Source organism: Myodes glareolus, chromosome 19 (genome assembly GCF_982192425.1).
Source record: "Myodes glareolus chromosome 19, mMyoGla1.1, whole genome shotgun sequence".
Lineage (NCBI taxonomy): Eukaryota > Metazoa > Chordata > Mammalia > Rodentia > Cricetidae > Myodes > Myodes glareolus.
The window spans coordinates 51296533-51322479 of NC_142044.1; the positions used below are offsets into that span (position 1 = coordinate 51296533).

Below are 25947 nucleotides of genomic sequence, written 5' to 3' on the forward strand. Positions count from 1 at the left end.
TCCTCCCATCAAAAAAAGGCAAAAGAGTAAAACATCATATAACAGAGAGAGAGAGATGGAGAATCATGGCTAATTGGAATGCAAACCTTCATGGGATGAATGAGAATAGGAAACCTGGCTGTGGGGATGAACTCTGAAGCCAATGCCATAAAATGTGGAAAAGGAGATGAGGAAACAATGGGGAGAGGGGAAGAGGGAGAGAGAGAGAGAGAGAGAAAGAGAGAGAGAGAGAGAGAGAGAAGGCAGAGAAAACAGTACCAACTATGGCAGCTTCAACACCGATGGCCTACACATATCAGTTAAAAGATGATCAGAGTAGGTTAAATACAACTATTTTCTCTAAGAAATTTCCATCAAATACAAAACTACCTTAGATTAAAAGTAAAGAGACAGGAGAAAATATAACAAGCTAACATCAATCAAAAGAAAAGTCGAAAATCTGTGTTATCAGGCAAAGCAGACTACAGAGCAAGGGAAACCATCAGGGGTAAAAGCAGCTTTGTACAGTGAAAAAGAGTCAATTCTCCAGAAAGACATAACAATAATTAATATACATGTACCTAACAACAGACCTTTAGTCAAAAGACCTTTAGCAAAACCTGACACGGCTCAAAGGACAATTGAAATTTACCCACAATCATAGAAAGAGATTTCAATACCCCCATACCCAGATGGGCCCATGGCTCAGGCCTGCCATCTCAGCTACGCCAGAGGTTGAGGGACACTGACCACATGTTAAGGCTTGGCTAGTTACAGAGTGAGCTCAAGATCAGCCTAACCAAAACTCTCAAAATTTAATGAGGGCTGGGCTGTAAGTGGCAAGACATTTACCCCCTAAGTGTGAGGCCCTGGATTTAATCCACAGCACTACAGAGAAAAGTAAACATAAAAAAGAGAGAAAGAGAGAGAGAGAAAGAAGGAACAAGTGGTTAGATCCAGATGAGTTTAAGACGAGCTTGGGAAGGGAGTGAGGGAGAGAGGCAGCAGGAAGAAGATAGGCAAAGACAGCAGAACTCTATAGCACCATCTGTCAACCGGATGTAACGGATGTTACATGCTACTGCATCCACAAACAGCAGCGTACTCATGGTACTAAACCGGGCAGTGGTGGTGCATGCATTTAATCCCAGCACTCTGGAGGCAGAGGCAGGTGGATTTCTGTGAGTTCGAGGTCAGCCTGGTCTACAAGAGCTAGTTCCAGGACAGGCTCCAAAGTTACAGCAAAACACTGTCTCAAAAAACAAAACAAAACAAACAAACAACAACAAAATTAATAAATAAATGAAGAAAAATCTCAGCCTGGCCTTAAAACACATGGCAACATAGTCAAGAGAATAGAAATCATAACATGTTCCCTCTCAAACTACAATAAGGTTAAAGGTAGAAATCAAGAAAACCAGATGATCTACACAATGAGATCCAGGATAGCCAGGGCTACACAGTGATGGTCTGTCTCAATAACAGCAATAATAATAATACACAGGGTAAAGAAAAAAAAACAAAAGAAAATATAAACTATTTTCAATTAGGTGAAAATGGAATCACCACTTACAGAATTTGTGGAATGGACCCAGAGCAGTACTTAGAATATTTATATCAGTGACTGCTTATAAAATTACAGGTCCAGCCAGAAAGTGAGAAAAAGGAAAAAACTCAAGATAAATAGAAGAAAGTAAATAATAAAAATTAGGGAAGACAGTGAAAACAGGTAAACAAGAGAAAATACAAATGAGCCCTATGGCGGTTTGAAAGTGAATGGCTCTCATAGGCTGGTAGTGAATGGCACTATTAGGAGGTGTGGCCTTGTTGGGGTGGGCGTGGCATTGTTGGAGGAAGTATATTGCTGGGGGTGGGCTTTGAGCTCTGTCCTCAGGCCAGGCCCAGGGTGGCCCTGTCACACCCTGCTGCCTTCAGATCCAGATGTGGAACTCTTAGCTACCTCCCCTGCACCAAGCCAACTCATGGTGGGGCAGCAAGTGGACGCAGTGATGGGTGGTGCTGGAAAAAATGGCTCAGTGGTTTAGGGCTTAGTCTGCTCTTCACGAGGACCAGAATTTGGTTACCAGCACCTCTGTTGGGAGGCTTACAGCTGCCTGTGACTCCAGCTCCAGATCAGGGCAGCAGCTCTGGCTTCTGTGGGCATCTCCACCCGTGGATGTGCACACACACACACACACACGAAATTAAAAATAATAAAAATAAATCTTTAAGAAAGATAACAAAACAAAAACAAATCTCGATACAGATCTCAACTTCAAGAAAATTGATTCCTAAAGGATCAGTCTATATGGAAGATGAGAGGCTACAAGACTCCTAGATGAAGATGAAGAACACAGAAGAAATTCAGGGGGATCTTGAGCTTTCTGTTGTCTGCTTAGATAGAACACTGAAGGCTTTACCTAGAAATAAACCGCTGGTAAGCTAACTTCACTAGAATTCAAAAACTAAAAATATCTGCTGCATGAAAGTCATCTTCAACGGAATGAGGAAACAAGCCAAAGACTGGGAGGTAACATCTGCACACATCTGGTGAAGGAATGCTGTTGTGGAATATTCTTTTATACTATGTGAATGTGTGTTGCTGCGATTGGTTTAATAAACAAGCTGAATGACCAATAGCTGAACAGGATATAGTATAGTTGTGTGGGAAAGCTAACCTGAGAATTATGGAATGAGGAAGGGTGGAGTCAGAGGAGTCAGTGGCAGGCATAGAGGGAGCAGGAGATGAACGTGTCATACTAATAAAGGTACCACCATGTGGCAGAGCGTAAATAAGGAATATGAGTTAACTTAAAATGTAGGAGCTAGTTAGTAATAAGCCTGAACTATGAGCTGAGCATTTAAAATTAGTATAAGCCTCAGAGTGGTTATTTGGAAGTGGCTGCTGGGACAGGAAAACTCTGCATATATATGGTGCCCAACATGGGGCTCCAGGAGTTGCAAGATTTCTTTACCATTTAATAACAAACAAAATCTGTGCACAAATATTAAAGAACAAAAGGGGAGCCTGAACTAAATCACAAGCCACCACTAACACCCATAGTCACTTGCCTCTTGCTTGAAAAGGCCCTTACCCTCCTCTGCTCTGCCTTTTTTCTCAGTCACATCCATCCCCAATGAAAACCCTGTCTCTTAGACCAAAACGCTCCTCTCAATTGGCTAGCAGACCAGTGAAAGAATTCCCATAAACAACTTGAGCATAGAGGTCTATAGCAGCTTGATCCATGATAAGAGTCCGTTAGCAGGCGAGTGGATATATAACCAAGCACGTACAGACAGTGAACTGCTCAGCCCTAATCATAAGGCAGCAAGCATGAAAAACTTCAAAGCCTGTTGCTAAGTGAATGAAACCACTGTCAACAGGTTGCATACTGTAGGTCCCCACTGTAGACATCCTGAAAAAGGAAGAACCACAGAGGCAGGAGAAAGGGCCAGGAGCTGCAAGAATTACCTCAGCCAAGCATAAGCAGCAAGGGGTCCTTCATCACAGGTCTTAACTGTCCCCACCAAGATAGTTCAACTGTAAGCAACTCACATCACCCCACAAAAGCCTCCACTCACACACTGAAGCTGCCTTACTCACAAATCACTTTTTAAATACATCCTTTAAATTTTTTTAACATGCCAAAGTTTACTTTCCAACAGCTTTAATAAATGTACTACTGGCGTGGGGACATTGACAGTGGAGGCATAGGGACTCAGGGTGCATAGGAAACCAATATGCCTTCTGCCAATTTTGCTGTTAGCCTGAATCTGTTCTAACAAACAAACTGTATTAAAGCAAACTACAAAAAACCCTTAAGCCAGGCCACTGCTTGTGTCCACCTCACACAGAACTGCCACTACTGGGGTCCTCTTCCAGGGAGCATATGGAAGGTCACAGCAGTGACCATTGGTTAGGAACCACACCCAGGGGACAGGATTTAGTATGATCATGAAATAGGGGTGCCTGGTGCTGATACGTTGTGAAAATAGAGTGACTGAGGTCTCGGCCTACAGTCAAAATGAGAACAGGGTGGCCATGAGAATCAGAGCTGAACCAGAAGCACCAACGTCTCTTCTTCATGCTTGTTTAACCACCAAAGCAACAATGCTCAACCTGTCCATCAGCCACAGAGACTCTGCCTCGCCAGCTAAAGATCTGTGCTGTTGACCAGACACCCCACCCCACTAAGGCACAGAAGCCCAGCCCCATAGGTGTGTACCTTTCTTGGGGCTGGGGTCACCATTCTTGGCCTCCTCCTTCTTACTCTTGGCCTTGATTTTGCTGTAGTAACTCTGGTAGTTGACTACCCACTTGAGGATGCTGGAAGCCACTGTGCGCCGAAAGTCATCTGGAAGGACACCAAGGCCTCGCTCCCACTGCCCACCCAGAGTAGAGAGGCAGCAAAGCACGCCACATGGGTCTGCCTGCCACCCTCGACGGGTGCTTCCGCACCTTCCCCCAGCTGCTCACCCACCTGTCCACACCCAGTCCCCGACAGCTCTTCCTTCCAGCCACCGTTCTCCCCTTCTCCTCTGTTCTCTGTTGCCCCACAACCCCTCAGAGACCTGAGGGATATTCCCAGGACCCTCTGAGGGATCTAAGGGGTCTCTCTGGACGTCCTGGACCATCTAGAATGCAGCCCTCCTCTACTGAGGGGTCTTGCCTGAACTCACCCAGCACATAAGCAGGCAGCTTAACTGAGCATCCTGCAGACCCAGGCTCAAGTTGAGTCCAGGCTCTGAGAAGCAGGGTGTCCACACAGATTGGAAGTAGGCGGTGAACCTCTGAGCCAGTGTTGCCTGAGGCCTCCTGTGTCCCCTCAGAGCCAAGACCTGAACAGACTTAAAGGTCTGTCAGCTCCAGGTGACTCCTCCCACACTGTCAACATTGCTTATGTCTGGCCTGGCCCTTATGAAATGGACCAGGGATCGTAGTCATGGAACTCGGGAAGTGTGACATGGTGCCTCAGAATGGCGCTGGTCACTCACCCAAGAATTCCTGCTTCTCGCTCTCGGTGCAAAGGCCATAGCAACGTGGGAAGAAGGTGTTAGGGTTGGCCTGGACGTACCAAGGCAGGCTTCTCATGTTCACACACAGCCCAATCTCCAGAGAGAGCAGTGCATTAGGGACCTCAGTGGGCAGCCTCACACAAAGTGAACTCCACTGGGACCCAAGGCTTTGACTTGATCCATGTTCCCTAAGAAGGGGGCTTCCATGGCATGAGAGTACCCAGAGTGGGAAGAACAGGGGTGCGTGCGGGTGGGCATATGGGACATGAGGTGGTTGGTGTTTGCGGGAGGAGCTGGAACCTGACCGGTCCCTGTGGTTCTCCCAGACACAGTGTCCCAACCGCTTGGATGAACCCCTGGGCGGAGCCTCCCATCCACCTTGGTGGTGAATGATGCTGTCTTCCCGTAGTGGTTCAGCATCTGGTCACAGGTCAGGCTGTGATAGTCCACGACGTCCCTCTTGATAGTCCAAAGGAGGTATGGTATCTCATTCTTTACCAACCTGGACTGGCAAGAAGAGCCCTCTATCAACATCCAGCATTCAGGAATTTATTCCATTGAGGTGCTAGGACTCAGCTGAGAACTGGGGGGGTGGGATGGAAGCTAGACTATACTCTGACAATTACAGCTGAAGGTTCCGTCTTAGCAGAGGTCACATGGCTCCCGAGGCTCGATGTGTTGGTATGGGAACAACCCCAACCACATGGGGTGTCTGCCTGCCCAGAAGTCAGCTGCTTTCCTTGACTTAGGGCTGAGGGCATACTGGAACTCTTCCCACCCTGGTGTTTAGGTGGGACTCAGAGACACACTATCTGTTGCCTAGAGACGAATGTCTTACTCTGGAGCCTGGGAGTGTGGTCCAGAGGTTGCTTATTCCCAGAACCCCTAGGAGGCAGCTTCTTCCCACTGTTCAGAGCAGGGGAAGATCCCAGGATCTGGCACTCACAGCAGAATAAGTTAGACGAAGTGCACAGCGAGCTATAAAAATGGAATTAACCCCATAAACGTAATATGCTTTACTGAGCACCTGGGAGCTAACTCTGGCCAGTTTGTTTATTTGTTTGTTTGTTTGAGCACTGATTTATGAGATCTCACACAGATACATTCTGGACACATCTGTTCTTTTAAATTACACGTATGCAAAGACGTCCACTCTGCGACTAACCTTCTTGTCCTCTTTATAAAAGATGTAGGAGAGCATCAGAGGAGCCAGGTTAGGGGTGGATGGGGTACAAGTGCTGCGTTACTGGAGACCCCATCTGTTCATTGGCCAGGCCCCTTCTGCCTCCATCCTGTAATGCCTAGACCCTCAGCCCAACCACTCAGCACCTCCTTGTCCATAGTCACATAAGCCTTTGCTCATGCTAGTCAGTGTGAGATGCAGGAACCGGGAGCAGGAAACAGGAAAGGCAGATGCTTAAAGTTCCTATACAGGCATCTCACTCCACCCTCTGTCCAGTGTGCTCTATCTTAGAAAGACCATGGTACACCCCAGTACCAGGCCACAGGGCCTACCATCACATCATGGATATCATCCAATCTCTCCAAGGGTATTTCTTGATTTTCTTTGGTCTCTGCACCTTTATTATCTGCAGGCAAAACATAAGAAAGACATTACTGCCACTGTATTCGGGGACCTCACCAGACTCCCTGTACTGATGGGGTCCCACTACAGAGGAATGACCCCTGGGGTGGGAGGTAATCTCTGAGGGCAATGCTGTGGAGGCCACACATGCCCATCCCTCCAACATCCTGTGCAGCGCCCCACATAGGCTGTGAGAGGTCAGGACTGAAGGGTGCTGCAACCTAGATGATCCTTAGCAGAGGCTGAGGCATGAGCCTTAGGAGGACCAGCCTGAATTATGGGAACTTGAGGAAAGGCCTTGGTGGGGAAAGGCGCTAGAGGACGAACGGCTAGGGCTGTGTGAACACGGGGACACCAGAAAGTGACTGGCACTAGGGTAGGAGTGTGGCTGCCTGGGATGTGTGCATTTGGGACAGTGGTGGAAACATGAAGGGAGCCAGTGAGTGTATAGAGCCGCCACACCAAGGATGGCTGGCTGACTTACTGACCACATATACAAAATCCTACGTGTGACAAGGTGAGTCTGATACTCTACCCTCGCGCCCTTTGTCTTCGCTCTCAACATTCTGAAGAACTTTGGGCAGGAAATGAAACTTCTTCTCCACCCAGCCCTTTCTCCGCAGTGCGGCCCGGATGACAGGGTAGTGTCCGTAGATGGAGAAGATCTTCTTTTCCTAAAAACAGTAGGGTTTTAACTGAAGCGCTCAGCAACGAGGGAATAGAGTCAACCTGAGGAGAGTTTCCAAAGTAGGATAGAACAGACTACACCATGGGAAGACAGCATAGCTTGCCCAGAGGGCACAGGAACGTCTTTGGCAAACAGAGGTGTGTGTGTGTGTGTGTGTGTGTGTGTGTGTGTGTGTGTGTGTGTGTGCATGTGTGTGTGTATGTACACATGTGTGCACATGTATTGGGGGTTTGAAAATGTAGCCCTCACAGTTGCTGCTTATGTGTATTTATATCATTGGGTCAGGATTACAGACACAATGATCTTTACACACTCGTTCACACTCAGACACGCAAAAAGGAGCCAACACACAACCAAGAAAGCCGACACTTCCTGAGCAGCTGTCTATCATAGTGGCCCCCACTCAGGAGTTCTGGACTTAGAACAAAGATGGAATACATACCTATGTAATACCTGTAGCTCTCGAGGATAACCGAGGGACTCCCTGTGTGAGTCTCTTCTATACAAGAGTGAGGGGCCTGGCTAGTTTTATTTATTTATTTATTTATTTATTTATTTATTTATTATGTATTCAATATTCTGTCTGTGTGTAAGTCTGCAGGCCAGAAGAGGGCACCAGACCTCATTACAGGTGGTTGTGAGCCACCATGTGGTTGCCGGGAATTGAACTCAGGACCTTTGGAAGAGCAGGCAATGCTCTTAACCACTGAGCCATCTCTCCAGCCCGCCTGGCTAGTTTTATAACAACTTGACACAAGCTAGAGTTATTTGAGAAGAGGAAGCTCGACCGAGAAAAAGCCCTCACCAGACTGGCCTGTGGATAAGCCAGGGGGCGTTTTCTTGATTAACAATAGATGTTGGAGGGTCCAGCCCACTGTAGGTGGTAGCCTTTGGCAGGTAGTCCTGAGTTGTATAAGAAAGCAGGCTGACTACAGAATGGGAAAAGATCTTCACTAACCCCACATCAGACAGAGGTCTGATCTCCAAAATATACAAAGAACTCAAGAAATTGGACACCAAAAGATCACATAATCCAGTAAAAAAAATGGAGAACAGACCTAAACAGCGAACTCTCAACAGAGGAATTCTAAAATGACTGAAAGACACTTAATGAAATGTTCAACATTCTTAGTCATCAGAGTAATGCAAATTAAAATAACTCTGAGATCTTACACCTGTAAGAATGGCCAAGATCAAAAACACCGATGATAACTTATGCTGGAAAGGTTGTGGGGAAAAGGGAACACTCCTGCATTGCTGGTGGGAATGCAAGCTGGTACAACCCTTTTGGATGTCAGTGTGGAGATTTCTCAGAAAATCAGGAAACAACCTTCCTCAAGACCCAGTAATACCGCTTTTGGGTATATATCCAAAGGATGCTCAATTGTGCCACAAGGACATGTGCTCAACTATGTTCATAGCAGCATTGTTTGTCATAGCCAGAACCTGAAAACAACCTAAATGCCCCTCGACCGAAGAATAAGGAAAATATGGTACTTTTACACAATGGAGTACTACACAGCAGAAAAAAAATAACGACATCTTGAATTTTGCAGGCAAATGAATGGAGCTAGAAAACATCATTTCGAGCGAGGTAACCCAGACACAGAAAGACAATTATCACATGTACTCACTCATAAGTAGTTTTTAAAAGTAAAGCAAAGAAAACCAGCCCACAAATCACAATCCCACAGAACCTAGACAACAACGAGGACTCTAAGAAAGATATACATAGATCTAATCTACATGGGGAGTAGAAAAAGACAAGATCTCCTGAGTAAATTGGGAGCATAGGGATTTTGGGAGAGGGTTGAAGTGGGGGAGAGGCAGGGAGGGGAGCAGAGAAAAATGTAGAACTCAATAAAAATCAATAAAAAATCAAAAAAGAGAGAGAGAAAGAAAGAAAGAAAGAAAGAAAGAAAGAAAGAAAGAAAAAGAAAGAAAGGAAGGAAGGAAGGAAGAAAGGAAGGCTGAGCAAACCATAGGAGCAAGCCAATGAGGAGTGTGCCTCTGCTTCAGGGTCTGCCTGCAGGTTCCTTCTTTGGCTTCCTACCCCGAATTCCCTAAACAAGCCCGTAATATGAAATAAACCTTGTCCTCTCCAAGTTGTTTGTAGTCACGGTGTCTTATCACAGCAGGAAAAACACTAAGGCCAGAGAGCATGCCTCGTATTTCTACAAGAGCTATGGGTGCCTGAGGTTGGAATGGCAGGAAGGAAGAAACTAATGGTTAACGGAGGAAGGGGTGGGGCCAGCCTAGAAGCTGCTGGAACCCTGAGTCATCACTTGCAGATGGTTAGCTACGTGTGGATGAGCAGGTGGCTGGCAGCTAGAGGGAGAATTAAGCTGTGCTACCTCAGTTTTCCCAGCTGAGGGCAAGGTCAGGGAAGGAACTGCCATTGACAGGACTTGATGGTGACTTGTCCCCCAAAGGCTCCCGAGCTTGAGGCAAGGTCACCAGCATGGAGGTAGAGTGGGGACATGCCTCACACAGTGAGAAGTTACGAAAGCGAGCCAAGTCCCCATCTCCCTCTGGTCTCCTCCATCAAATGTGTTCTCCCTCCCACACGCATGCCTCCGACGATGCCATCTGCCACTTAGCTGACACAGCCAAACAGGTGGGGCTGCTCAAGCCGTGGCTTTCAGCCTTTAACACTGGGTGGCAAATACATTTCTTTTCTTAATAGAAGACACAGCTGCGGGTATTTTATGCAGCTGCGGAAAAGAAGCTGATATTCATATGGGCACCCTAAGCCACCTCCTAAGTGAACGCAGTGACAGGGCCTGTAGTCAGTCACTAGCCAGGTCAGGGATGAGCAGAGCCAGCTGGAGTCAGGCAGGAGGAGCGACTGGGAGCCACTCGAGTACTGTAGCAGACGTATAGACCTGACAGGTCACACAAACGGGACACCCTCCCTGGACGCTAAGCAGCAGGGTGACAGAACATCAAACCACAGTCCCTGGCATCATCCCACAAATGTGGCAGGGTTTTGCAAATGTCACCGAGGTCCTAAATCAGTGACTCTGATGAAAAAGCAGCCAATTTCTGGGGGATCTAACCTCATCAGGAAGTCCCTAATGGAGATTTGAAGCTCAGGATGTACCCCACTGAGGGCTGTAAAAAATACCACAGGGGAGGGATTTGACTGACTATCAAAGAGCTGAAAGCAGATAGACACTCCGGAAGTGACCCTAGCCAGCCTGAGATCTTGAGGTCAGCACACCAAGGTACCATCAAAACCCAGAGTCACAGAGACATAGAGATAAACTGAGCCCAGAGTCCAAGCAGAGGTAATCTGAATTCAGACCTTATCACAGATAAGATAGGAACACAAGCTGGACTCAGATTCCATCACACAGACATCAATAGAGACAAACTGAGCCTAGATCCTGTCACACTGAAGTGCTCGTGTGTGTGTGTACGTGTGTGTGTACATGTACATATGTGTGTTCTGCACCCTATATGGGTTGAAAGTAATTTCGTTTATTTACTCTTCCCCAACATAATATTTTATTGATTATCTGGGAATTTCACATAATGCGCCCCATCATACTCACTGCCCAGTCCTCCCAGGTCCACCACCACCCTTGTGACCGCCCCACCTCCCAAGGGAAAAAAAAGCTCAATTAATGTTGCCCATATAGTCACTGGAGCATGGTCAAACCCCCAGTGGCCAGCCCCTTAAAGAAAACTGAGTCCTTCCCCTCCACCTCCGCCAGAAGCCACCAGTTGTTTGGGAGTTCTCTTCAATGGCTTCCTGTCTAGGCTGTTACTATTTTAAGGAGCTGGGAGCAGGGCTGGGGTTGTCAGAGAAGCCTTCTAGGTCTCTCTCTGCTGTGAATCTGCAGTCATCCACACCACTGCAAAAGGAGCTTCCTTGCCCTTTACAGTCAACAGGAGCATGGGTCATGGACTTCCACACGGTTTCTGGTGATAGCATGACAGACATCTCCATGGCTTCTGGCATGTTCCAGGGACCTCAGCATGGTCTCTGGTGGCAGCACAGACAATGGGCACCGATACAGTCCTGGCCACAGCATGGGCCAAAGACACCTTCATGGCCCTCAGTGGCAGGGTAGGCCATGAATATCAACATGTCCTCCACTGGCAAGATGGCCACAGACACCAACACGGTCCCTGGTGGCAGCATGGTTCATGGACAGCGACATGGTTTCAGACAGCAGCACATGCCACAGACATCCACGTTGCCTTTAGTGTTAACATGAACCATAAACACCAACGTGGCTTCAGGCAGCAGCATAGCCCACAGACATCAGCACAGTCCTTGGCTATAGCAGGGACCACAGACACCATCGTGGTCTTTGGTGGCGGTACTGACCACAGACATCGGCATGGCCTCCAGTGGTTACATGGCCCATGGATACTGACATGGTTTCAGGTGGCAGCTTGCAGTGCTATTTTCTATAGATACGTTTATGTTGCTAGGCAACACACCTAACTTTGTCCTATTGGAAGATCTGGCTCTACTCAGGAGCATGCTCAGGAGATACCTAGAACTAAGTCCTGGTACTCACACGAGATATGTGGGCCAGAGGGCCCCATTAAACTGCCATGCATTGCTGTATAAGCTCACAGGGAACAAGGACGAGTTAGCTGCCAGCAGGAGCTAAGCAAGAAAGTCAGACCAAGTCAAAAGTAATCCTGCACCATCTCCATATGGGAGGAAGTCATCCAGCCAGGCCAGTACCCAAAATGAAATTCCAAACTAATTTCCCGTGTTTTAAACAGTACCCCCCACCCACGAGTACTGAAACATATTTACCTTGATGGCCTTTTCTGTTAATTGTCTTGCTATTTTGTATCTGTCTAATTTGGGGGAAAAAGACAAATCTTGGGAAACTTCTTGTTTAAACTCTGCAAGAGAGAAACAGACATAGAGGCAAAGGAACAGTCATCCAGCCTGACAGGACACACGGGGAGGCCTCATCGCCACCTGCCTCTGCCCACTCTGCCCCCCAGCCCCCTGCAGTCGTCTATGCCCTTGCAACCTTTCATGAGCCTTTGACCCACCTCCACCCCAAGTGCTCTCCTCCTCCCTGCCTGTCCCAGGCCACTCTGGCACTGGGTCTTTTTCTATAGCCCTGGTTATCCTGGAAGTCACCATGTAGACCAGGTTGGCCTAAAAATCACAAAGATGCACCTGACCCTGCCTCCCAGGTGCTGGGACTAAATGCGTACATCACCACGCCTAGCCTGCATTGGGTAGTCTTGATCCTCTCTAGATATGTCTGATGGGTGGCGAGAGAATATACAGCCTCCCACTATCTGCGTCTGAGTCCGTGGCTTTTATTCAGGGGCTATCCTCCCTCTCCATGGAGGAAAGGCCTCTACATCTCCCTTTCCTCTGGATGTCCTCCCTAACATCAACATCTGCCTTGGCAACCTTTTGATGCCAGTCATTCCCAAGGGCACACGCCACATACCACAGTGTCCTGGGCCCACTTTTGGTCCCCCAGTATCTGCTGGGTTCCCACAGGCTATGCCTGCAGTGTACAGTGAGTCTTCCCTCCAGGCAGCAAGGCTTTGGGCTGACAACATTCCCCTCCCCACACCCCTTGTTGCTTCCCCTTCTCTTTCCAGGCCCTAAGTGTGTGTGTGTGTGTGTGTGTGTGTGTGTGTGTGATTGATTTTTCAAGACAGGGTTTCTCCACATAACATCGGTGGCTGTCCTGGAACTTGCTTTGTAGACCAGGCTGACCCCAATACTCACAGAGATCCACCTGCTTCTAACTCTACCTCCCAAGTGCTAGGATTAAAGATGGGAACCACCACACCTGGCTAAATGTAGTCTTCACAGTACATTTCTACGGCTTCCCTGAAATGTACAGATTCCACCCAGACTACCCTGATCGCCAAAGAGCTTCAGGAAACATCAGTCCAATCCTGCCTACCCGCTCTTCCTGTGGCTCTCTTCACCCTAAATCCACAGGCACCAGATACATGGACTTAAACTAGAGTACAAAGCAACTTGGGGGGGTGGTGGTGAAGGACTGTACGCCCACGCAGAGAGGGCAAACCCTAGCTGCCACAGGATGCTCAGAGCTTATTCTAAAGTGTGTGAAAGCCACACAAAGTTCCTAGGAGAACACACAGGAGGGAAACATCACAACCCCACCTACGCACAGAAAATAGAAGTTGGAACTGCGAGAACGTGCGTGTTCTGGAGCTGGGGCTACAGTTCAGTTGGTACTGTGCCTCCCTTGCAAGTGTGAGAGCACAAGCCCCATCGCCGGCACTGATACATAATGTTCACGCATTTGTAATTCCACCGGGAATTACAAGAGGATCCCTGGAGCTTGCTGGCCAGCTAGTCTAGCCTATCAGTGAGCCCCAAGTCCCAGGGGGAGACTTTGCTTCACAACAAGGTGGATAATTCCTCAGGAACGATACCCAAGGTTGAACTCCGGCCTTCTCCATGTATATGTGCACACAAATGCATACACAAGCATATGCAGCATGCACAAAAATGAAAATGTTTTGCTTTATTAAGAAAATGAAGCCGGGTGGTGGTGATGCACACCTCTAATCCCAACCCTTGGGAAGCAGAGACAGACGGATCTCTGTGAGTTCGAGGTCAGCCTGGTCTACAAACCAAGTTCCAGGACAGCCAGGACTGTAACACAGAGAAACCCTGTCTCAAAAAACCAAAAAGAAAAAAAAAAAGAAAGAAAAAGAAAATGCAAAGGCAAACCATAGACTGGGAGCCATATTTACAAATACACCACTGGGACACAAAAAGGTGTAGAGTGATGGACTCCATTCAGACAAGCCCTGACCAGCTCCAAAAGTCCTCTATGAAAGTGGAGACCATAATAGGGGACAGGGGTGCATAGGACGGGGTACAAGGGCAAGTCCGTAAAGATGTTCAAATAATAATGCCTCTAAATGCAAGGAGCAGAGGTTATCAAACAAGAAGAAACCCCTAAGTCTGTAGTCAGAGTTAGTGCGTGGCTTTCAGTAGTGGACGGAATGAACAGAGGTCAAGGGAACACGCATGACCGGCAGCACCTCACAGTTCACTCAATGCTGACAGTCATTATTCTAGAATAGTCGTTAAAGTTCATCTTAAACTCTAGGCTGATTTTAAAAGGTTTGAAAGTCATAAAAATTCTCCTGACCACAGAGCAATTAAGTCAGGAATAAGTGTAAAAAATTACAGAAAACTACTGAATATGTGTAGATTAGCAAATGTACTTCTAAATAATCTGTGGGTCAGGAAAAATGATCCAAGATGTAGAGGTCTTTAGCTGTTCAACCAAAGACAACTGAAACACCAAATTTCAAAACTGGTGTGATATAGTTATAGCTGTCTAGAAAGAAATTCCCAGGGCCGGAGAGATGGCTCAGCGATTAAGAGCATATACTGCTCTTCAAGAGGACCTAAATTTGGCTCTCAGGACCCAAGTCAGATGGCTCATGGCTGCCTGACGCATTAAGGAAGGTTCCTCCCACCTCTCAGCCTACACAACTCTTGCCGAGAGAAGCATGCCCACAACCTGCCCTGTCTGTGGTGCCCAAATCCTGCCTAGAGACGACTAGAAAATAAGATCACAGGCTTATTGGCCATAGATGCCAAGATCAGACAGAAGAGTTGAGCAATTTCTGGCTACATGGAAAGGTGCCATTACCACCAGGGGGCCTCCCGTGTTGGGCGTGAAACTGTGATCAGGATGCAAACTACATGAAAAAATGTAATTCATAAAAAATAAAATCAAAAGAAAGTCAATATTGCCATGGGCCACACGAAGAGAATGAAGAAAAGGCACACCATAGATAAAGAGACATTGATAGAGAAATAAAACAGAGACGTCAGTAAGGAAAACTAGCTTTCATTCCGGTTTAATAGATACAGTGAACCATTAATGAAATCCCAATAGCTACTTCTCCTAGGTATAGAAACACTGTTAATAGGAGCCAGAGAGGTTCCTCGGGGGTTAAGAAGCTTGCTACTTATTAGTGTTCAGTTTCAGTGTACATTATCCCATGGCTCACAACCGCCTATAACCCCAGTTCCAATGCCCTTTTCTAGCCTCTGCTAACACCACTCATAGACACAGACACACATTCACGTAATCCACAAGTTTAAAGAAAAAAAATCACTACTAGAAATGAATTTCCATTCAGGCTTAAATCTCTTGGCTCCGTGGGAAACACAGAACCTGGCTCCAATCCTGGTGTTTTGGTTTCTTTTTTGGTTGCTTTTCCTGTTGCTATGATAAAATACCCCAACAAAAGCAACTTAAGGGATGGAGGGAGGATTTATTTTAGTTCATACTTCCAGGGTAGAAACCATCGTGGTGAGCTGAGCACATTGCTTGAGATGTCAAGCCAAGAGTGACAGGTACCGTAGTTGTCTAGCTTTCTCTTTTTTATACAGTTCAGGGAATCCAGGGAAGGATGCCACCCATGGATAGGGTGTGTCTTCCCATTTCAGTAAACCTGATCAAGACACTCCCTCATAGGCATGCCCTGAGGCTACCCCAATCTACATAATTCTTCACAGTTGTGCCTGAAGACTTGCCTCCTAGATGACACAAGGTCATGCCAGTCCAACAACCAATACTAATCGTTAGTTTTCAGTTGTCAAACTACTCCAAGCCAGGAAGGTCACTCACAGGAGAAATGGGGCCAGGAGAGACTGACTACCAGTGATTTCAGGTGTCCTGGGGGCGTTTAGAGACCAGCACACAGACGGAGGAGATGATGCGGTTGGCAAAGTGCCTGCCACCCAGCATGAGGACTGGGGTTTGGATCTCCATTATCCATGTAAAACTGGGTGCAGTCATGATTTTCTGTAATCCTGACTGTAAAAGATGGAGTCGGGCAGGTCTAAACTTGCTTGGTAGCTAACTGGCAGTCTAGCCAACCAGTGATGAGTCCTGGCCACAAAGATAATAAGAATGACAAGGGCTCCTGCTCATCCAGATTTCTCCCAGTCTCAAGGATGAGGTGCAGAGTGATAGTATTGCACACAATAGCAGCCTCTGGCCTTAATGTGCATACACACATACATACGCACACACTCAAACACTCTCATACACATGCACACGCACGCATACACTCTCACACACACACTCTCATACACGCCCATATGCACATTCAAACATACACACACACTCATACACACTCATATACACATTCACACATGCAAACTCACACACACCCATATACACATTCACACATGCACACGCATACTCATACACACTCTCATACACGCTCATATACACTCTCATACATATACACATATGTACATGCAAATGTTCCGAAAGAATCTCTCTATGTACAGACTGATAAAACTAGTAAGCGATTTCTTAAAAAAAAAAAAAAAAAGACTACCAGGCTATAGCCAAAAGACCCGGAGGCAGGGTAGAGACAACAAATAATCCCTTGGGGCATCGCAATGTGTGACACACACGTAGGCTGAGTACAAGTTCAGCCAGCCAGCCTGGCTGGCGAGGTAGTGCCATAGGTAAAATCACTTGCTACAAATACCTGGAAACTGGAATTTCTACTCTGGAATCCATGTAAAGGTGTGTGCCTGTTAGTTTTTGTCAACTTGACACCAACTAGAGTCCTCTAGGAAGAGGGGACCTCACTCCATCAGACTGGCCTATAGGCAAGTCTGTGGGAGCATTTTCTTTAAAGCACATTTTTAAAAATTATGTATATGGATGTTTTGCCTGCACATATGTCTATATACCATGGTGTGTGTGTGTGTGTGTGTGTGTGTGTGTGTGTGTGCAGTACCAAAAGAGGCCAGTTAAGATGTCTTTCAATTCTCCCTGAAACTGGAGTTAAAATGGTTGTTAGCTGCCAGGTAGGTGCTGGACATAGAGCCTGGGTCCTCTTAATTGCTGAACCATCTCTTCATATGGGGCATTTTCTAGGTTGATGATTGATGTGGCAGGGCTCAACTCATTCTGGGTGATGGCTCGGTGGTCCTGGGCTGTCCAAGCAAGCAAGCTGGGAAAGCCATGGAAGCAAGCGAGGAAGCAGAAATCCTGCGTGGTCTGTGCTCAGCTCCTGCCTCTAGGCTGCCACCTGGAGATCCTGCCCTGGCTTTCCTGGATCAACTGTGACCTCCAAGGTTGTGCTTCAAGTTTGTTTGGGTCAAGTATTTTATCATAGCCAACACAAACAAAGGCAGAAATCGGTGCCAGGGTTGTGGGGGATTGCTGCCGGATCTGACCGGGTTGTTTGGGGGGGAGGGGATACAGGATTGTGGAAACATTTGAAACTTAGAGTTGGAAGTGCTCAGGGTTGGGTTGTTGAGCTGTGTAGCAAATGCTGAGAGCAGTACAGACAACAGAAGCCTGACTTGTGAAGTTTCAGAGGGAAGCAAAAATCTACCAGAGATGTTCGTGTGACCTGTTTGTTTGTTTGTTTTTTGAGACATGGTCTCTCTACCTATGTATCTTGGGTGTTTTTTTTTTTTAAGTCATTATTGTAACCTGGCTAGCCTTAGCCTCACAGAGATCCACTTTCCTCTGCTTTCTAAGTGCAGAGATTAAAGCATGTGCTACCACGCTGAGCTCATGTGCTATTTTAAGTTAAGAATCTGGTTTCTGGCCATCTGGAGCTGAGGATTCGGCCGTGACTAACATGCACCACTTAGGTGAAAACTTTGCCTTACTGGGACAATCGAGGAGGGTTGGCTGGGACTCAAAACTGAGCTGTAGCTAACAAGAAACCAGCACTGTTGAGGCAAAATCTGGGAAGCCTTTCCTCAGAATCATTACAAGGGCCAAGGATGCAACCCAAGCTGGCAGTTGAACTTCGTAACGTGTCAGAGTTTCCCACTTGGTGATAGTGCTGAAGGCTTGAAGTGTCATGGAGAGCGGCTGAAATTAGGCACCGTGTGGCAGGGTCAAAGTCACTCTGAAGAGGTGGAGAGGAGAGGAGAGGCCTTTGGTGAGGTGTAACCTTAGTTTCAGTGGAGAGCCTATCATATTGGAGATACTAACACTGTGGGGCGACCCCTAAGGACAGCAACAGAAAACAAGCGAGGATACAGTGAAAATCATTACTAAAGACAAAAGAGAGATATCTTGAAACCCTAAAAATAGACATAGTGGGGCTGGAGAGACGGCTCTGTGGTTAGGAGCACTCACAGTGGGGCTGGAGAGATGGCTCAGTGGTTAGGAGCACTCACAGTGGGGCTGGAGAGATGGCTCAGTGGTTAGGAGCACTCACAGTGGGGCTGGAGAGATGGCTCAGTGGTTAGGAGCACTCACAGTGGGGCTGGAGAGATGGCTCAGTGGTTAGGAGCACTCACAGTGGGGCTGGAGAGATGGCTCAGTGGTTAGGAGCACTCACTCTTCTTCCAGAGGACCTGTGTCCAGTTCATTGCCAGCACCTACGAGGCTGCTCACAACAATTCATAACCATAGTTCCCTGGGATCTGATACGCTCTGGCCTCAGTGGGCACTGCACACACATGGTGGACATATACACACACAGGCCCAACATTCACACACAAAAAATTTAAAAAATAGGAATAAACAAATGCTACTCTTGATATTAATCAGAAAAGTATCTCTTGTCAGTGACTAGCTGATAATGTGGACTCTTGGCTGCTCAGAGGGCTGATAAGTGACAGTTATCTAATGTTTATAAGTGACAACATTTATGCCATCCCAAGGCCCAAGGAACACTGTGGATGGGATTGTCACCATCTGGGAGGCAAGACACAACAATCACAAACACACATCATCTTGGGTTACCAGAATTGGGCCTGTGAACAATCAGGGACAGGTGCCAGGGGTCCTGCACCTCACAGATCAACGACTGGCTATGGGCAGATTCTGGAGGATGGGGAGTTATTTCCCTTGGTTGTTTACCAACTGGTGGTCCCATCAGACTCCAGTGAATGACTCCAAATTGGTGATGACATAAATGACCCGGGCTGAACTTAGTGGATCACAGTCTAAATCAAGATAGCTGAATCGGGGAAAGGAGCTTGTAGGGGCAGGAAGTTGATAGGCATTGGACAGAGATGCAAGAGTACTCAGAAAGCACTCTATACATATATCAAACTATCAACAAACTTAATAAAACAATTTTCCTGGAAAATATAACAGTTCTAAATGCATATGCACTTAATAACAGCTTCAAAATAGAAACACAAGTTGGTAGGACCAAAGATACAGGCGTCCTGGAGCATTTTTAGTATGCTTTTTTGGAAAATGGAAGATTAAACAAACAAGCAGTATAATTCAGCAATTTGGACATGATGCATAGACCTAAACGATGTACTTAGACACTTTAACTACACACAGAGGTCGTAGGCTCAGCCTCCAACACATTTAAAAGAATATACAACCATGCAGCTTGTGATGGCTACTGTGATTGTCACCTGACTGGGTTGAGAGATGCCTACATTTCTGAAGTACACTTCTGAGTATCTGTGGTGGCAGTGTCTCTAGGGCTATATCTTGCCTGGCTCCCTTTCTGTGACTTCCTTTCTCTGTCTCCTCCTGACACTCTCAACCATGATGGACTGAATCTTCTTAAGCCTTGAGCCAAAACAAATAATTTCTCCTTTAAGTTGTCTTGTTAGATATGTTGTCACTGCAACAATAAACAGAGGCCGAATTTCTCGTCAATTGTCATGTCGAACCAGGAGTATATAAAGACAAGTCAAAATTTTCTAAATGCCCCAGAATTATTAGCACACTTAGGAAAAATTAAAGGTAAATTTGAAAATAATATACATTAAATATAATAAAAATATGACATGTCAAAGCATTTCAATGCAGTTAAAATAGTAATAAGAAACTGTAGATTATTAAATGCAGATTTCAGAAAAAGAAAACATTTTGAAAGTTATCTTTACTGCCATCCCAAGAAGCTAGAAAGAAGACAATTCCACTCAAGACAGAGAAAAGGAAATAATAGGTAAGAGTAAAATTCAATTAAGTGAACAATATTCTAGAGAAAATTAACACAAGCAAAAGTTAGATAAATAAAACTATTTGGGGGGCCCTGGGGCTGTATCTCGGTGGCCAGACACTTGCCTAGCATGCACAAGTCTCTTGAGTTAGATCCCAGTACTGAGGAGAAGAAAAAGAAAAGGAAGGGCTCCCATGAATATCAACCAAACATTGCATGTCCAGTTGCAGTAAGACAGAGAACCTCCTTGCCCTACGTCAGTCCCATACAGACTCCCTGGTTATTAGTTCAGTCTCTGTGAGCCCCTATGAGTCCAGGTTGGTTGATTTTGAACAGAAATGGAGGAGGAGTGGATGGGAGTACAGAGGGGAAGTGGTGTTGAGGGACTAGGAGGAGAGGAAGAGAGCGGAGAAACTGTGGTGGGGAGGTAATAAGTAAATAAATAAACACTCCTCAACATCAAAGATAAACATTACCTCAGAGTAAAGGGTTGGGAAAAGATTTTCCAAGTAAATAGACTCAAGAAGTAAGCTGATGTAGCTATTCTAATATCTAACAAAATAGACTTCAAATCAAACTTAATCAAACAAGATGGGGAAGAACACGTCAGACCCACCAAAGGAAAAAGCCACCATGACATCTCAATTTTCAAAATCCATGTCCCAAATGCAAGAACACCCACATTTGTAAAAGAAACATTACTAAAGCTTAAATAACACATTGAACCCCAAACATTAACGGTGGGAGACCCGAGCACCTCACTCTTACCAATAGACAGGTCATCCAAACTGAAACTAAATAAATAATGGAACTAACAGACTCAAATGGACCTAACAATCTACAGAACACTTCACCCAAACACAAAAGAATATACCGTCTTCTTAGCACCTCACAGAACCTTTACCAAAATTGGTCACATATTTGGTCACAAAGATAGTCTCAACAGATACAAGAAAATTAAATAACCCCTGCATTTTATTAGACCACCATGGATTAAAGTTGGATTTCAACAACAACAACAACAACAACAACAACAACAACAGAAAGCTATAAACTCATGGAAACTGAACACCTCTCTATTGAATGACTACTGGTTCAAGAAAGAAATAAAGAAATTAAAGACTTCCCAGAATACAATGAAAATGGATGCACAATGAACCCAAACATATGGGGCTAAGCAGGAAGTTCACAGCACTAACTGCCTGCATAAAGAAATTAAAAGACATCTCACACTAGCAACTTAACAGCACACCTGAAAGCTCTAGAACAAAAAGAAGCAAATACCCAAGAGGAAGAGATGGCTGAAAATAAATCCAGGGCTGAACTCAATAAAGTAGAAACAAAGAGAATAATACAAAGAACTTAAAGAAATATCAACAAGATAGACAAACCCTTATCCAAACTAACTAAAAAGCAGAGAGAGAATATTCAAATTATCAAAATCAAAAACAGAAAGGGGGACATAACAACAGACGCCAAGGAAATTAAAAGAAAAAAAAAGTACTCCACAAAATTGGAAAAATCTAAAAGAAATGGACAATATTCTTGACAGATACTACTTGACAAAGGTAAATCAAGATCAGATAAACAATCTAGATAGACCTATAACCCCTAACAAAATTGAAGTAGCCATTAAAACTCTCCCAACCTAAAAAAGCCCAGGACCAGCCGTTTTTAAGCACAGAATTCTACCAAGCTGTCAAAGAAGAGCTAACATCAATACTCCTCAAGTTATTCCACAAAATAAAAACAAAAAGGACATTGCCAAATTCATCTTATGAGGCCACAATCACCCGGGTATCCAAACTATACAAGGACTCAACAAAGAAAGAGAATTACAGACCAATATCGCTCATGAACATTGATGCAAAAATACTCAATAAAATACTGGCAAACTGAATCCAAGAACACACCAAAAAAAAAAATCATCCACCATGATCAAGTAAGCTTCATTCCAGAGATTCCGGGATAGTTCAACATATGAAAATCTGTTAATGATTAAACACTAAAAGAAAATAAAAAGATCATTTCATTAGATGCCAAAAAAAACCTTTGACAAAATCCAACACTGCTTCATTATACAAAGTCTTGGAAGAGATTAGGGATATAAGGAACATACCTAAACATAATAAAGGCAATATACAGCAAGCCAACATCCAACATCAAACTAAATGGATAGAAACTCAAAGCAATTCCACTAAAATTAGGAACAAGACAAGGCTGTCCACTCTCCATATCTATTCAATATAGAACTTGAAGTTCTAGCTAGAGCAATAAGACAACAAAAGGAGATCAAGGGGATACAAATTGCAAAGTAAGAGGTCAAAGTACCATTATTTGGAGATGATATGATACTATACATAAGCGACCCCAAAAACTCTACCAGGAAACTCCGACAGCTGATAAATACCTTTAGTGAACTGGCCCAATATAAGATTAACTAAAAAAAATAATCACTAGCCCTCTTATATACAAACAATAAATGGACTGAGAAAGAAATCAGGGAAACAACACCTTTCACAAAGCCACAAATAATATAAAATATCTTGGTGTAACTCTAGCCAAGCAAGTGAAAGACCTGTATGTCAAGAACTTCAAGTCTTTGAATAAAGAAACCGGAGAAGATATAGGAAGATGAAAAGATCTCCCATGCTAATGGATCAGTAGGATTAACATAGTAAAAATAACCATCTTACCAAAAGCGATCTACAGATTCAATGCAACCCTCATCAGAAACTCCAACACAATTCTTTACAGACCTTGAAAAAACAATACTCAACTTTATATAGAAAAACAAAAGACCCAAAATAGCTAAAACCATCCCCAATTTTAAGCTCTACTACAGAGTTATAGTAATAAAAACTGCATTGTTTTAGCATAAAAACAAACAGATGGACCAATGGAATCAAATCAAAGACCCAGATGTAAATTCATACACTATGGATACCTGATTTTTGACAAAGCCAAAATTGTACAATGGGGGGGAAGCAACTTCAACAAATGGTGCTGGTCTAACTGGATGTTGGCATGTGGAAGAATGCAAAAAGATCCACATCTATCACCCTGCACAAAACTCAAGTTCAAGTGGATCAAAGACCTTAACATAAAGCCAGATACACTGAACCTAACAGAAGAGAAAGTAGGGAATAGCCTTGAACGCATATGGAGACACTTCCTGAAGTGAACACCAATTGTGCAGGCACTGAGTTCGACAATTAATAAATGGGACCTCAAACTGAAAAGCTTCTGTAAGGCAGAGAACACTATTGATAGGACAAATCAGCAGTCTACAGAATGGAAAAAGATCTTCATCAACCCGACATCTGACAGAGATCTAATTTCCAAAATATATAAAGAACTCAAGAAACTAGACATTAACAAACCAAATAATTCAATTAAAAATGGGGTACAGATATAAACAGAGAATTCTCAACAGAGAAATCTCAAATGGCCAAGAAACACTTAACGTAATGTTCAACATCCTTAGCTGTTAGGGAAATGCAAATCGAAATGACTCTGAGATTCCATCTTACACTTGTCAGAATGGCTAAGATCAAAGATACTGATGACAGCTTATATTGGAGAGGATGTGGAGCAAGGGGAACACTCCTCCATTGCTGGTGGGTGTGCAAACTTGTACAGCCACTTTGGAAATCAATATGGCAGTTTCTCAGAAAATGGGCAATCGATCTTCCTCAAGACCCGGCTATACTTCTCTTGGGCATAGACCCAAAGGATACTCCACCACAATGACACTTGCTCAACTATGTTCATGGCAGTTTTATTCATAATAGTCAGAACCTGGAAACAACCAAGATGTCACTCAACCAAAGGATGGATAAAGAAATTGTGGTACATTTACACAGTGGAATATTGCTCAACTATTAAAAACAATGGCATCATGAAATTTTCAGGCATATGGATGGAACTAGAAAAGATTATCCCGAGTGAGGTAACCCAGACCCAGAAAGACAAACATAGTATGTACTCACTCATAAGAGGATATCAGATGTAAAGGATAACCATGCTACACACAATCCACAGACCCAGAGAAGCTAAGAAACAAGGAGGATTCAAGGGGAGATATATGACTCTCCCTGGGAAGGGAAAGTGGACATCACAGGTGGAGGAGGGGGTGGGAGAAATGGGACCAGGAGGGATCTGGTAGGAGATTGGATGGGGAGAGTCCTGGGAGAGACGACTAGAATTGTGGGGTATCTTGGGGATAAACTAGAATCCTAGCGCAATGGAATCTATGAAGGTGACCCTAGCTGAGATTCCTAGCAACAGGGGATACAGAGCCTGAACTGACCATCTCCTGTAACCAGGCAAGGATTGAGACACCAAACCAGACACAGAACCCTCAACCTACAATTTGTCCTGCCTATGAGATATGCTGCGTGCGGTACAGGTGGAGCAGAAATTGTGGGTGTAACCAGCCAATGGTTGGTGTAGCTTAAGATCCGTGCCACAAGTGGAAGCCCACCTGACACTTGCCTGGAAGGCCAGGACCCAGAGGCCTAGGTTAGAACCAAACACGATTGGAAAAAAAAATCAATGAAATGATTTCTAATGATATTCTACTATACTTATAGATTGATGCTGAGCCCAGCTGTCATCAGAGAGGCTTCAACCAGCAATTAATGGAAACAGATGCAGAGATTCACAGCCAAATTTTAGGTGGACCTCAGGGAATCCTGCAGAAGAGGGGAGGAAGGATTGTAGGGGCTAGAGGGGTCAAGGACACCACAAGAAAACCCACAGAATCAGCTAACCTGGGGTCACAGGGGCTCACAAAAACTAAATCAGCAACCGGGGAGCCTGCTCAGGACTGACCTCGGCCCTCTGCACACATGTTATAGTCATGTAGCTTGATCTTCTTGTGGGAGTCCTGATAGTGAGAGCAAGGGCTGTCTTTGACTCCTTGGCTGGGCTTTGGGATTCTTATCCTCATACTGGACGGCCTTGTCCAGCCTTCAACTTGATATGCCATGTTTGCTTGCTATCCATGGGAGGCCTGCCCTCCTCTGAACAGAAATGGAGGAGGAGTGGATGGGGGAGGCAGAGGAGAAGTGGGGAAAGACTGGGATGAGAGGAAGAAGGGGAAGCATCTGTTGGATTGTAAAATATTATTTTTCAAAAAAAAAAAGAAAGAAAAAGAAAACTTTAAACTTTTGTCTAGACAGGTTAAGAAGGAATATCTAAAACACAAATTGGCAACATCAAACTGGAAAAGGAGCTATTGCCACTGACTGTGGATATTAAGGTATTCACAAAATTTTATTAGCATATACTTATCAACACTTCGACAGCCCATATGAAATGAACATTTTCTTTGAAGTACACATGAAAACTAACAAAAATAGAAAAATCCAGATCAGCTCATTTCTGTTCAAGGCATTAATTCCACAATTAAAACATTGCCCCAGATTAAGGTTTGAGCTGTAGATGGCATCACAAGTCAGTCTTTCCAAACATTTAAAGGAAAAATTTTATATAAACCATGAGGCTATATCTTCAACACCAAAACCTGACAAGTACATTCCGAGGAAGGAATAGTGCACACTCCTAACGACAGACACAAGTCCTAATATATTCATAAATTAAATCCGACAGGGAGAAAAAAGAACTCTACACACAGATGGAGTTTGTTCCAGGAATGGAAAGTTGGTTTCGTGTTTGAAAAGCTGTCAGCACAATCCACCACCTTAATATGTAAAACTGTACCAGGCTTTTTTCTTTTAGCCACCAACCATCCCAAATCACG

At 44.9% G+C, this 25947-nt stretch overlaps 1 protein-coding gene across 3 annotated transcripts in view; it reads right to left on the bottom strand.

Moving 5' to 3' along the window:
- The window catches only part of Ttll8 (tubulin tyrosine ligase like 8), a 46010-nt gene that overhangs the window by 15134 nt on the left and 4929 nt on the right, over positions 1-25947 (bottom strand). For 2 of the 3 annotated variants that reach the window (XM_085678858.2, XM_087899164.1), the window contains 6 exons: positions 12052-12143; positions 7116-7254; positions 6511-6584; positions 5374-5502; positions 4975-5089; positions 4206-4334 (listed from right to left, as the gene is read on the bottom strand). In XM_085678858.2, the coding sequence (XP_085534984.2) occupies positions 4206-4334; positions 4975-5089; positions 5374-5502; positions 6511-6584; positions 7116-7254; positions 12052-12143 (678 nt within the window). Of the gene's footprint in view, positions 1-4205; positions 4335-4974; positions 5090-5373; positions 5503-6510; positions 6585-7115; positions 7255-12051; positions 12144-25947 lie in introns of those variants that run through there. The other variant, XM_048444895.3, reaches the window with a different exon arrangement.